This window comes from Papilio xuthus, unplaced genomic scaffold, assembly GCF_000836235.2.
Source record: "Papilio xuthus unplaced genomic scaffold, Pxut_1.1 DF827777.1, whole genome shotgun sequence".
Classification (NCBI taxonomy): domain Eukaryota; kingdom Metazoa; phylum Arthropoda; class Insecta; order Lepidoptera; family Papilionidae; genus Papilio; species Papilio xuthus.
In genome coordinates this window covers 52,854-63,822 of record NW_013530872.1, presented here as the reverse complement: position 1 = coordinate 63,822, position 10,969 = coordinate 52,854, and the positions used below count along the sequence as shown (strand labels likewise).

The 10,969-nt window shown below is 45.1% G+C and overlaps 1 protein-coding gene across 1 annotated transcript; it reads left to right on the top strand.

Annotated features, from left to right (window-relative positions):
• Positions 1 to 1,547: 1,547 nt before the first annotated feature.
• zfh1 (Zn finger homeodomain 1) lies at positions 1,548 to 10,876 on the top strand. Its single transcript, XM_013309544.1, has 4 exons — positions 1,548 to 1,857; positions 6,776 to 6,990; positions 7,347 to 9,447; positions 9,702 to 10,876. Exons 1-4 carry the CDS (start codon positions 1,731 to 1,733, stop codon positions 9,893 to 9,895), a joined length of 2,637 nt encoding a protein of 878 aa, XP_013164998.1. The 5' UTR covers positions 1,548 to 1,730; the 3' UTR covers positions 9,896 to 10,876.
• Positions 10,877 to 10,969: the final 93 nt, after the last annotated feature.

Sequence of the window (10,969 nt, the reverse complement as noted above, 5' to 3'; positions counted from 1 at the left end):
AGAGTTACGGTTAGAGGTACCAGCCGCTAACTCAACTCAATTCCATATGTATTTTGTTTTATTCATTAAAAACTAACACATAATAGTTGCTGTAACTGAACTCAAACAACTCATGTCATATGAAAAGCTGCGACATGTCATCTTGATTTTTTGATAACTGATTAACAGTAAATTTAAGCTAATTTAAGATGTGCGATGAAAGATCAGTCCAGGACATATCGTCGGAACTATACAAAATAAAATACTAGCCTACACGTCCAGCCTAGCGGCCATGTTTGAGGCTCGGCAGAGATACATTGGCACACCACAGGACTAGCTCAAATTAACAGTAGTAGAAGCTACAGTGTGCGGCGGTCCGGCGCGAGTCCGGCGCGAGCGGCCCATGTGTGTGGTTGTACACAAGGTGACATTGTGCTGTGCACGTACAGCTACAGCTACAGCTCCACAGACAATATATAACATAAAACACCTTATTACAGTATTTGAATTTAATTTATCCCTCAGATTAAATATTTATTTAACACAATTAACTGTATACCGCTTATAAATACTTTTATATAGTTTTTTATGTTTTAATTTGAAAGCAAACAAAGAAACAATACTAATAGTTGTGATCGCCATTAGTTCAATATGAGACGTGACTTTTGTGTTGTATTGTGTTTTGGCAATCATGTTTACTTTGCCACACTTCGTGAAAGTAGCTCAGCTCAGCTCCACGTTCATGGCACTCGAGGAAAACGTCATTTATATTGATTAAAAAAGAAGTATGCATATCAATAACTTTGAGGTGAAGAAACCTTTAAAATCAATTTCCTGGTCCTGTAATACGTAAAAACTTCTCACAATATTGTGTAAAAATATACACACAGATATCATGTTATAGTCATTCTCTGGAATATAACACAAACGAGTTTAGTCGCGCTAAATACGCCTACTGCCATCTAGTGACAAAAAGCTAAACTAAAAACCTTCTAATGTTGACAGCGATGTACAGGTTCAGCTTTCATTTTTATTTAAATTTAATGATTGTTGAAGTCAAGTAAAAATCGATCATTTTATATTGATTACGGAATAACTTCGCAAATGCTGCCATAATCGAAGTAAGCATGTTTGAAAATAAATTATGTACAAAAGAAACTTTAATGTATCAATATCGTCATAAGGTAATTTACACCGTCATATGTTATAGGTTTTGGTCGTGGTCGAGGTTTTGATTATCGCGTAGCAAGTCGCTAGATAGAGACAGGTAGCGCGGGAAGGTGGAGCGTAGCGCGTAAACAAACAACGTCGAGCGCTCGTTGACCGTCCGCCGTCCGCGCGGTGCTCACCTCGGCACCTCGGCAGCTCGGCGGCTCGGCAGCTCGGCATACGGGACGGCGGCGACCGACGGTCGACGGTCGCCACTAATTAAGTGGAGGTGTAAGGGCTGAACGGCGGACGCGGGCCGCGGGGGGACGGCGAGCGCGGGTGGCGGGCTGCGGGCGGCGGGGCAGCGGCCGCGCGCAGGGCGGGGCGAGAGGCGGGCCGCGCTCATTCCGCCGCGCGCCGCGCTGAACGTCGCACGTATCCGCGCGCGCGGGCCATGGTCGCGAGAACCGATGAGATGTTCGGGTGCTATGGTGACAGCTACTCGTACCGCCTGTGGAGCCTGGCCAACGTGTGGGGCGCCTGCCGACGTGAGTAGCGCGCCGGAGTGAGTGGCGCGAGAGGCGCAGTGACGTGACGTGCTGATGAAAGTGCACAGCTCGCTTATGGGAGTGGGCGGCTGGTGCGAGCGCCTGGCGGCCGGCTGGCTGGCCGACATGCGGAGTAAGCAGGTTCCCACCTCGACCACCTCGGCCAGGCTCGCCGCATTCAGTAAGCTTCTTTTCCTTTCTTTTTTATTTGCAATTTTATACTATTTTTTTTTTGTTTTTCCGCGACGACCATCTCTATTTTCTTTAGAAAACTTTGTTTTCACGTTTACTCTTAATACTTATCTCCAAATGTAATTAAAACGGAGGAAGCTAGCCGCCGTGTTTAGAGTTCATCAAATTGAATCAACTCAGGTGTAACTTGTCTCACGTCTTTCTTATCCGTAATAAAAATGTAGCGAGACCTCGGGGATGAGAGTGGTGCAATTGTGAGGGGCACAGGTACGCAACCACTTGAATCAAAGTTGCGTTCTCAAGGGGGGCCGTCTTAAAATGTAAACGATCATCTTATTTTAATTAATTTGCTTTTTTCTTCCTTCGCTTTTTATTGGCGTGTGAGCGCCGCTTGTCCGCGGTGGTGTCGAGGTGGTGAAGAGGTGGCGAAGAGCCAGTGCCGCACCAGCGGCCGGCACCGGAATGAGCTTTTAGTTTATGTCCCGCACAAATACTGTGACATGTAGAATATTTTGTTTGATATTCTTGTTTACTCGTAGATGAAATCAATCAACATTCAAGTTACAAGAGAAAAGTTAACATAAATATTACACTTTAACACAGAGGATTCTAACTTTTACATAAATCTAACTAAGTTACACGGGTGATGTTATTTGCATAACTAGCATTTACTTAAGTTGTGCTCCTAAACTAAGCGCCATTTCTCTTATGAAAAGTGTTTAATTTCAATATATCGTAGCGAACAAAACTCATAACTAATGAAAACGGACCAGGATATGCTCGCAAAGATAAATTATTTTTAACATTAAGTCGCAAGGATTTTGTTGATATGTAAATATTATTTATAATACTTAATTATTAAAGTATTATAGAAGTGAAGTGATACAAAATATACTGACGATCGCGAGAAGGCGGCCTCGGCACATTCCTTCTCAAGTTATAAAAGTCAAACTCATTAGCGAGGCGACGCTCGTTACAATAATCATCTGTTTGTCTAAACATTTGCCGAATGCTAATCACTGTCTCACTGCTGCCCCTGCTGCCCCTGCTGCCACCTCACTAAGCATTTACTTCTTGTCAACAAAATTAACAGTTTCATTAACTCTGGCAAATACAAGTGTGATAACTCCTTACTCGATGCTTGAATATACCCATCTCCTAAACGAGCCTTTCTCTTTCTCAAAGGCCGACAACGCATCTACAGTTCCTCTAGTGTTGCCATTGGCCTTGGGCGTCGATGACCATCTCGGTCATCGCGCCACTCGTTTGCCCCCTTCTCCTAAACAAAAAAATGTCCCAGCTCGCAGCATTCAATACTCATCAAACTATAATAGAAAACAGAAAGTGTTCTTGAAATATATGTGTGTGTGTTTGTTCTGTTCTCCTGAATACAAATCTAGTAAATAGCAAAATGAAATGTGACACACCGAACATGAAATAAACTTCTCTATTGTTATTCTCATTAAAATAATTTATAATAGTGTATGAAGCGAAGCGGCTCTGTGTCACATCGCTCGCCCAACACATTTATATAGGTAATTCTTACTGAAATTACATTTGGTTTAAGTTTATGTCTCTTTCAATTTTCTTGATAGTTCATCAATGTACAAAATAATTAATTTAGTTAAAACATAACTTCTAATAATAGCAACTTTATCGTACTAATTTAAAAAATAAATTCTTTACAGTATTAGTGAATACGAATAATGTGAAAGAATAAGATGAATTAGTATAACTCTTAATTCGAGCAAATCTTTTTATAGAACCAGAAATGTAGACATTTTATTGAAAAATAAAAAACTCCGTAAAGGATAAGTAAATGTCAGCAGTGGTGTTATGTCCGACGACTACATCTCTAAATTGATTTTGAAAGCGGACATTAAACATGACAAATTCTGCGCATTTTACGAGGCGAAAATAAAGATCGTGTACTAATGCAACAAAAGTTATTGCGGATGATGCGACGTGGCATGCGGCCATGATGTGCCTCGTGTTGTATACCTTTCCACTGAGCTCCACAAGCTTTTAAAAATTACGTCACTGGTACATTGCACTGAAAGCAAAGCAACAACAATAATAATAACATACACAATATACATTACATTTTAAAAATATCAACTTTGTCATAATTAAGCTCAGGTATTTTATGTTGAATAGATTAGATACGAGGAACGGTAAAAGAGAATATGTTCTTAAAGTTATGTGGCAGCTGCGGTGCCCCCCTGTCCGGCCCGACAGTCCGGGGCGCGGCTTATCAGCGGTGAGCGGACGCGCTCGGGCCGCTCACCGCTGGCTAGGAGCCGCGCCGTCCGGCCCGCCTACACGCGCGACCGTGTCGCCGGCCACAGCTACATACATACACATGTCTGCCTACACTACACTAATTACCACTATCTATTATGTATATTACATTCACATTTGCTAGTATAACAAACTTTATATAAACATAATTTGACTGGCTGTAGGAGCGTAAAGGAGCGTAAAGGAACAACGTCCAGAGTTGATCGCAACGCATTTTGCCGACTCTACATTCCAATTAAAATGTTCCATTAATCCGTTCATTTTTATTTTGTTTTGTTCAATGAATAATTGCAAATGAAACGTTTCATCGGAAAGTCAGGCGACGACAGTCACCTCGAGGCAGGCAATTATAGTTCTTAAAAGTATAAATAATGTATTATATTATACCTGTACTTCTTACATTTTGAGAAAGAAATAATTTTATTTGCATTGTAATTCAAAAACAACAATCACGAAATTTCCGATTGCAAGTTGTATGAGAGCAACTGTCGAAAATCAAAAATATTCAAAAGAGATTTTACACGAGCCAAATCCTAGCCTGTATCCACAATTCATTAACTCTAACGATACCTTTGTATCCTTTATTTAAAGGTAGGCGTTTCTTATATTGTGACATTTTATAACGTTTGTTAAAATATATATCTTTGTTTAATATAAACTTATTGCTAACATACTTGCGATGTTGCACGCGACAACTAACGCCATCTGTTGTCGGGTAGCATAACAAAGTCGCAATTTATTTTAATTTTATCTTATTAACGTTCAGCAGTGACAGTATTAATGTAACTATTTATTACTTTAATACAGTTTTAAAAAATAGTAAAATTAAAATGTTGCTAAAATGTATGTTATAAACATGTGTAACGTAGGAAGAGAAATAAGAAATCCTACAATCTCAAACTTTTTGTAAAGCATTTCAAAAACATTTGTCGTAAAATCAGGTTAAATACCGATAATTGGCAAATAGCTTCTGATTGATAATGATCTTAAATTAATGTTTACGTTTATGTTTATATGGTATTCGGTAAATAAATTATTGAAAGACTTATTTATTAATTAATTTAAAGCAATTAACAACGGTTGGATTATCCGGTGGCTGCAACCACTAGTAGCGGACATTTTTCTTTACCTAAAATACTACGAAAACACGTTATACCTACCTACTTACCTGCTGCTTCAAACAGGTGGAGGTATCAGCAGGTCATGTTCGCCAATAAGCTTGAAGTCACGGCTAAGCATCCTGGCGGTCAAACGCCGACCCTTAAAGGAAGGGATCCGTGTGTGGCGACCTCTAGTGAAGCAAGAGCGCGTTACGTGCAGCGTTATCTCCGCACCACCTCCATAAGCCGCGCGGGCCAGCAGCACGCACTTTACGATCTCATATTTCCTAAAATTCAATACGCGTAGGTTTCGGCGGACGCGGCCACACTAATTAATACGTCGCGACGTTGTTTTGCTCTTTATTACGTATGATTTACGGCGCGGTGCGATTTTACGAGAGGTACCGTTATTACGCGATTACGTGCGGGGCGCGGGGAGCTGCTGTTTGCTCGAGTTTGTTGCGCAGGATGCGCGCACAAATTTCAGCTATTATAATTTAGTTTGACTTGCCTGTGCAAGTTCTTTTTACTTGTGCGCTTTTTTACACCGCGTTAAAACTCGGCATTGGCGGCTGAGCGCTTTAACCGTCTTAGTGCCAAGGCGCGCAATCGCGCTTCTGCGTGTTTTATCTAAAAGTGCCAGATGCGCGGTAGCGACTCACGCGTTAGTGTGTTTTTTAGTTCCGCCAGCGGCAGTCGTGAGTGAGCGTCTGACGAGTAATTTGTTTTACAATTTAAAAACTAATGAAAATTGAAACATTTTTACAAAAGTTACACATTATTTTCTCTTACTCCAAAATTTTACAAAAAAGAGGGTAATTATTATTGGCATTTTACACGTAAAAGATGCATGAGACTAAGACGGTTAAAATATCTTTTGTTTCATTCGTCCAGTGAACAATTGGTGTATGCAAAACTGAGAGATAAAAATGCATTCTGTTTTCACCATATTAATAGATACATGGATAAGCATTGGTTCTATTTGAACGCGTTTTAAGGTGGTTTAAAAAAAACGCCCTTGCGAATTCGGGCTTTGCCCATCTGATTCGATATCTTTGTCGGTTTATACGATACCTATGTTATGCATTCGATAATGACAGCCATTATGGAAAAAATCAAAAGAAGAGTCGACGGAATGCCAAAACTTAAAACGAATTCAGACGAATTTGGAAGGTTTATCTAGAAAATAATTGTGTTGAAGTGGAGTACGTCACACGTACAGTGGCGCGGAGGGGAAGCGGCTTACATTTCCCATGGCAATCAGTGTTGCCTCGTGTGTTACAGGACTTTATTAAAAGCGGCAAATGTTTATTGCATTTTTTTGTTAATAAAACCTCTGTAAATCGAACTCGTTTTAATTAATTTAAAGTGCCTATCGAATGTTATCGACCGTAATACATGTGCTGTGATCACATCTTTTTTAACAACATCCACTTTGTTAAGCTGGTGTAAAATAAAGAGGTGATCCAGTAGAGATAGAGTAAGACGTGTGTTTGTTATCAACAGTTCGGCCGCTGGGAGGCGGTGATGTGGGCGCGGGCGTGGGCGCGCGTGGTGGCGCAGAGGGCGAGGAGGAGGAGGAGGAGCGCGGGGGCTCACCTCTGGGCCCCGGCGGGCCGCACCGCTGCACTCAGTGCCGCGGCGCCTACCCGTCACGCGCCCAGCTCGAACGACACGAGACTCTGCACGCGCCCAGCACTCAGGTGGATACCCAGCAATATGTCAGTGCCCTTGTCATTCTCACATTCGCCTGCTCGACCCTGCCCATTGCCGCTTGCTCCGCGTGCCCCGTCCTCTACCCCTTGCCCGCCTTTGCCAATCCCCGATATCTTAAGAACCTTACTTTTTCTAGAACATACGCGCCACAATTTATTTTTAGTTTCATGTTTGAGTACCAAAGTGTTAGTTAGATCAGCAATAGCCAAAAACGAGACACCGAGAAAATCAATTTGTTGTTATCCTCTCATACTTTCTTTTGATAATATATGAATTAAATGAAATCTATAAATTACAAATCAATTATTGAATAATAAGAGAATTATCAAAATTATAATGATATTTGTTATGTATGGTACAGAGCTGCAAGATCTGCCACAAGAGCTTCCAGAACGTGTACCGGCTGCAGCGGCACATGCTGAGCCACGACGAGAGCGCCCTCCTGCGCAAGTACAAGTGCAACGACTGCGACAAGGCGTTCAAGTTCAAGCACCACCTGAAGGAGCACCTCCGCATACACAGCGGCGAGAAGCCCTTCGAGTGCGCCAACTGCGGAAAGAAGTTCTCTCACTCCGGCTCCTACTCCAGCCACACCACCTCCAAGAAGTGCCTTGTCATGAACCTGAAGATGGGTAGGATCAAACCCAACAACCCGGTGCTGACCCTCAACCGCGGTCCGACGCGGAAGCGCGCCTCCGCGAGTGCGTTCGTCGCCTCGCACGTCAACAATAACTTGCTGCCCAACGGCGGCTCCTTCCTGCCTCTGCTGCCGAAGTACAACGACGCGACGGCCTTCTTCGCTTCCATGTCGGCACAAGAAAACTTTCCTCGCGCGCCCCTCCCTCAGCCGGCGCTCAACCCCTTCTACCTGCCGGCCGGCGTGCCTCTTAGTCCCGCGGCAGGCATCGCGCCCTACAGCTTTCCTTCTACCCTCAGCCAACTTTTCGAGCGGATAGCCTCGACGCAGTACCATCAGAGAAAAATGGAGAATATTATTGATCCAAAATTAAGTAGTCCTCTCGCCGCGAACCCCGAGGACATGATAGAAGAAATCACAGAAGAAGATGACAAACGATCCGAAGGCAGCGCGGAGCTTGTAATGGATATAGAGGACGAGGAATCGGTAGCTATCAAGAGAGAAAATGAAAGAGCGGATAATGAATTTCGGCCGCAGTCCCGCGACTCGATTTTTGACTCCAAAAATAATTTAGATAATAGTGAACACGACCTCACTAGGTCGCCAAGAATACGAAGAATTGAAAACCTATTTACAGAGAGAATAAAGAGCGGGTCTCCTGCGGATGGAACGTTCCTCGGGCCACCGCATTCGCCCGGACTTACGATAAAAGATGAGATCGTCGACGACTTCGTATGCTATAAATGTAGTCTGTCTTTCAAAGACAAAAATGACTTAATAGAGCACGAAAAGTTAGTGTGCGGAAATCTCTTCAGGAAACACGAAGGCCTCGCAGCTCAAGTGGCCGAGACGGTGGCGCTCAACAGACTGGAGGCCGAGCTGCAGGCGAGCGCGCGCGGTGCCGGCGCCAGCGACGACGACGAGACGACCACGCGGGAGGAGCGCGACGACAAAGTATCGATTCACGATACGGATAGAAAGATCAGAGTGCGCACCGCGCTGAGCGAGGAGCAGCAACATGTTTTAAAAGAATACTATGCGGCAAATTCTCGACCGAATCGGGAGGAATTTAAGAAAATCGCACAGCAAATAGGTCTGGACAACCGAGTGGTTCAGGTGTGGTTCCAAAACAACAGAGCTAGGGTGCGGAGAATGACTCAGCCGGTCGCCCACTCGGACCAACCGCTCGACTTGTCAACTAAGAAGTCTAGTCCGTCCCTGGCGTCGAGCCCGAGCCCGTCGTCGCCGGGCAGCGCGCCCGCCACGCCCGGCACGCCCGGCACGTACGCGCTCTCCGACTGCGAGGAGGCGGTCAATCTGAGCCAGAAGTCGTCGCGCAGCACCACACCGCTGCGCGCACCGCCCGGCCCCTCCGCCCACACCCCCGGCACCACCTCCGCCCCCGCCCCCGGCCCCGGCCCCGGCTACCCGCATTCCAACTGCTCCTCCTCATCATTCTCAGATTTTATGGTGTCTCCCTCGCCCACCGAAATAGTGCTCGGACACAAACGAATGTACTCCAAGAAGATGTCCGCCAATCCTATTATACCGATGGGCACTCTCCTACAATACAGCGACATGGTGCGCGTCCCCGCGCCCAGCCCGGGCTACGAGCGGGCTGAGCGGGCCGAGCGCGCCGACCGCCCCGAGCGCTCCGCCTGGGACGAGGCGCCGATGTCGGCCGACTACGACGACGACGCCGCGCTACTGAAGAAAAAAATGAAAACCGAACTGAAAGAAGGAGAGGGGCAATTCGTGTGCAACCAATGCGATAAGACCTTCGTGAAGCAAAGTTCTCTGGCGCGGCACAAGTACGAGCACTCAGGTCGGTAATCTATCTGTCTATCTTATTCATTTACAATACAGTGTTACTTCACAAGCCGAGGTTATTGTATTACAATTAAAACTTATACCGGATTGCTATATCCGCTTATTATGATTCAGTTAGACACAGTTTCAATTATTCCTGCCCCGTTTCATAAAAAATCATAGCAGGTGTGGTGCAGCATGGTCGTGCGGTCGGCCAGCAGGCTAATGTCGTGTGCGGTGTGGTGTCTAACAGAGGCGCGCGTGTTTCAGGTCAACGGCCGTACAAGTGCGAGGAGTGCCCGAAGGCGTTCAAGCACAAGCACCATCTGACGGAGCACAAGCGGCTGCACACGGGCGAGAAGCCCTTCCAGTGCTGCAAGTGTCTCAAGAAGTTCTCGCACTCCGGCTCCTACAGCCAGCACATGAACCACCGCTTCGCCATCTGCAAGCCCTACAGGGATTAGACCCCGCGCCCCCTGCGCCCCCCGCGCCCCCTGCGCGCCCCGCGCCCCCCGCCGCCGTGTGAATGCGATGCTTGCGATGCATCATGCACTCGATATCGATAAATATATAAAGTATTCGTCGCTCGGTATTTCGTTGTGTAAGTTAAGGTGTATGCTCGACGGCGTGTTGTCATGTCACGTCGTGTCCCGAGCCAAAGGAGACGTGCCATTCGCTACAACCAAGTTCTGTTACTATGTTAATATCAAAGGTCATATTCATATAGTTGTATAATAATATAGTTAGATTCGCTGTAGCGTTCGTCGCGAGCGAAAACGCCAAAGACCAGTACCTGTGCATAATTCTCCTCGAGATTTGTTTCATTACTAAGTACAATATGCTCTGTTCTGGACGGCGTGTGCAACCGCACGAACGAAGATTTCGTTGGTCCAATCGTGTGGGTATTTAATGTGTATGTGGTCAATATTTTATTCGTTGTGTGTGCATTAATATTTACTACGCTATATACGTACGAGAAAGTCCGCAGATTCTCATCTGCAAACTAGATATATTGACACCGAAATTTTATCTTTGAAGTGGAAATCAGTATTTGAAAATGTATAAGGATATATTAAATGTTTCTTGTATGTTCGCAAGGGGTTAGAAATTTATCTTTTGTTGTTAAAATGTTTAAGAAATAAACGTAGGCTTATCGTAACTTAAGATAAAGTAACAGATATAAGTGTTAGCTAGATACAATCTTACTTAAGTTGAAAGCATTCCATAATACTCGTGTGGGATCTCTGCTGTGTTATACACTTGTTTAGTCCAAAGATTAGCTCTCCTTTGTTGTAAATATTGCATTAATAATGTAAATAAACTACTTTATTTGTAAATAGAATCACTTGTGACGTCTTCGTGTGTACGTTGTGCATGTCACGTGGTGTGCCCCGCGACACCCCGCGCGCCCCGCGACACCCCGCGCGCCCCGCGACACCCCGCGCGCCCCGACACCCCTCGCGCCCCGCGACACCCCTCGCGCCCCGCGACACACCTCGCGCCCCGCGACACCCCACGCGCCCCGCGACACCCCCCAC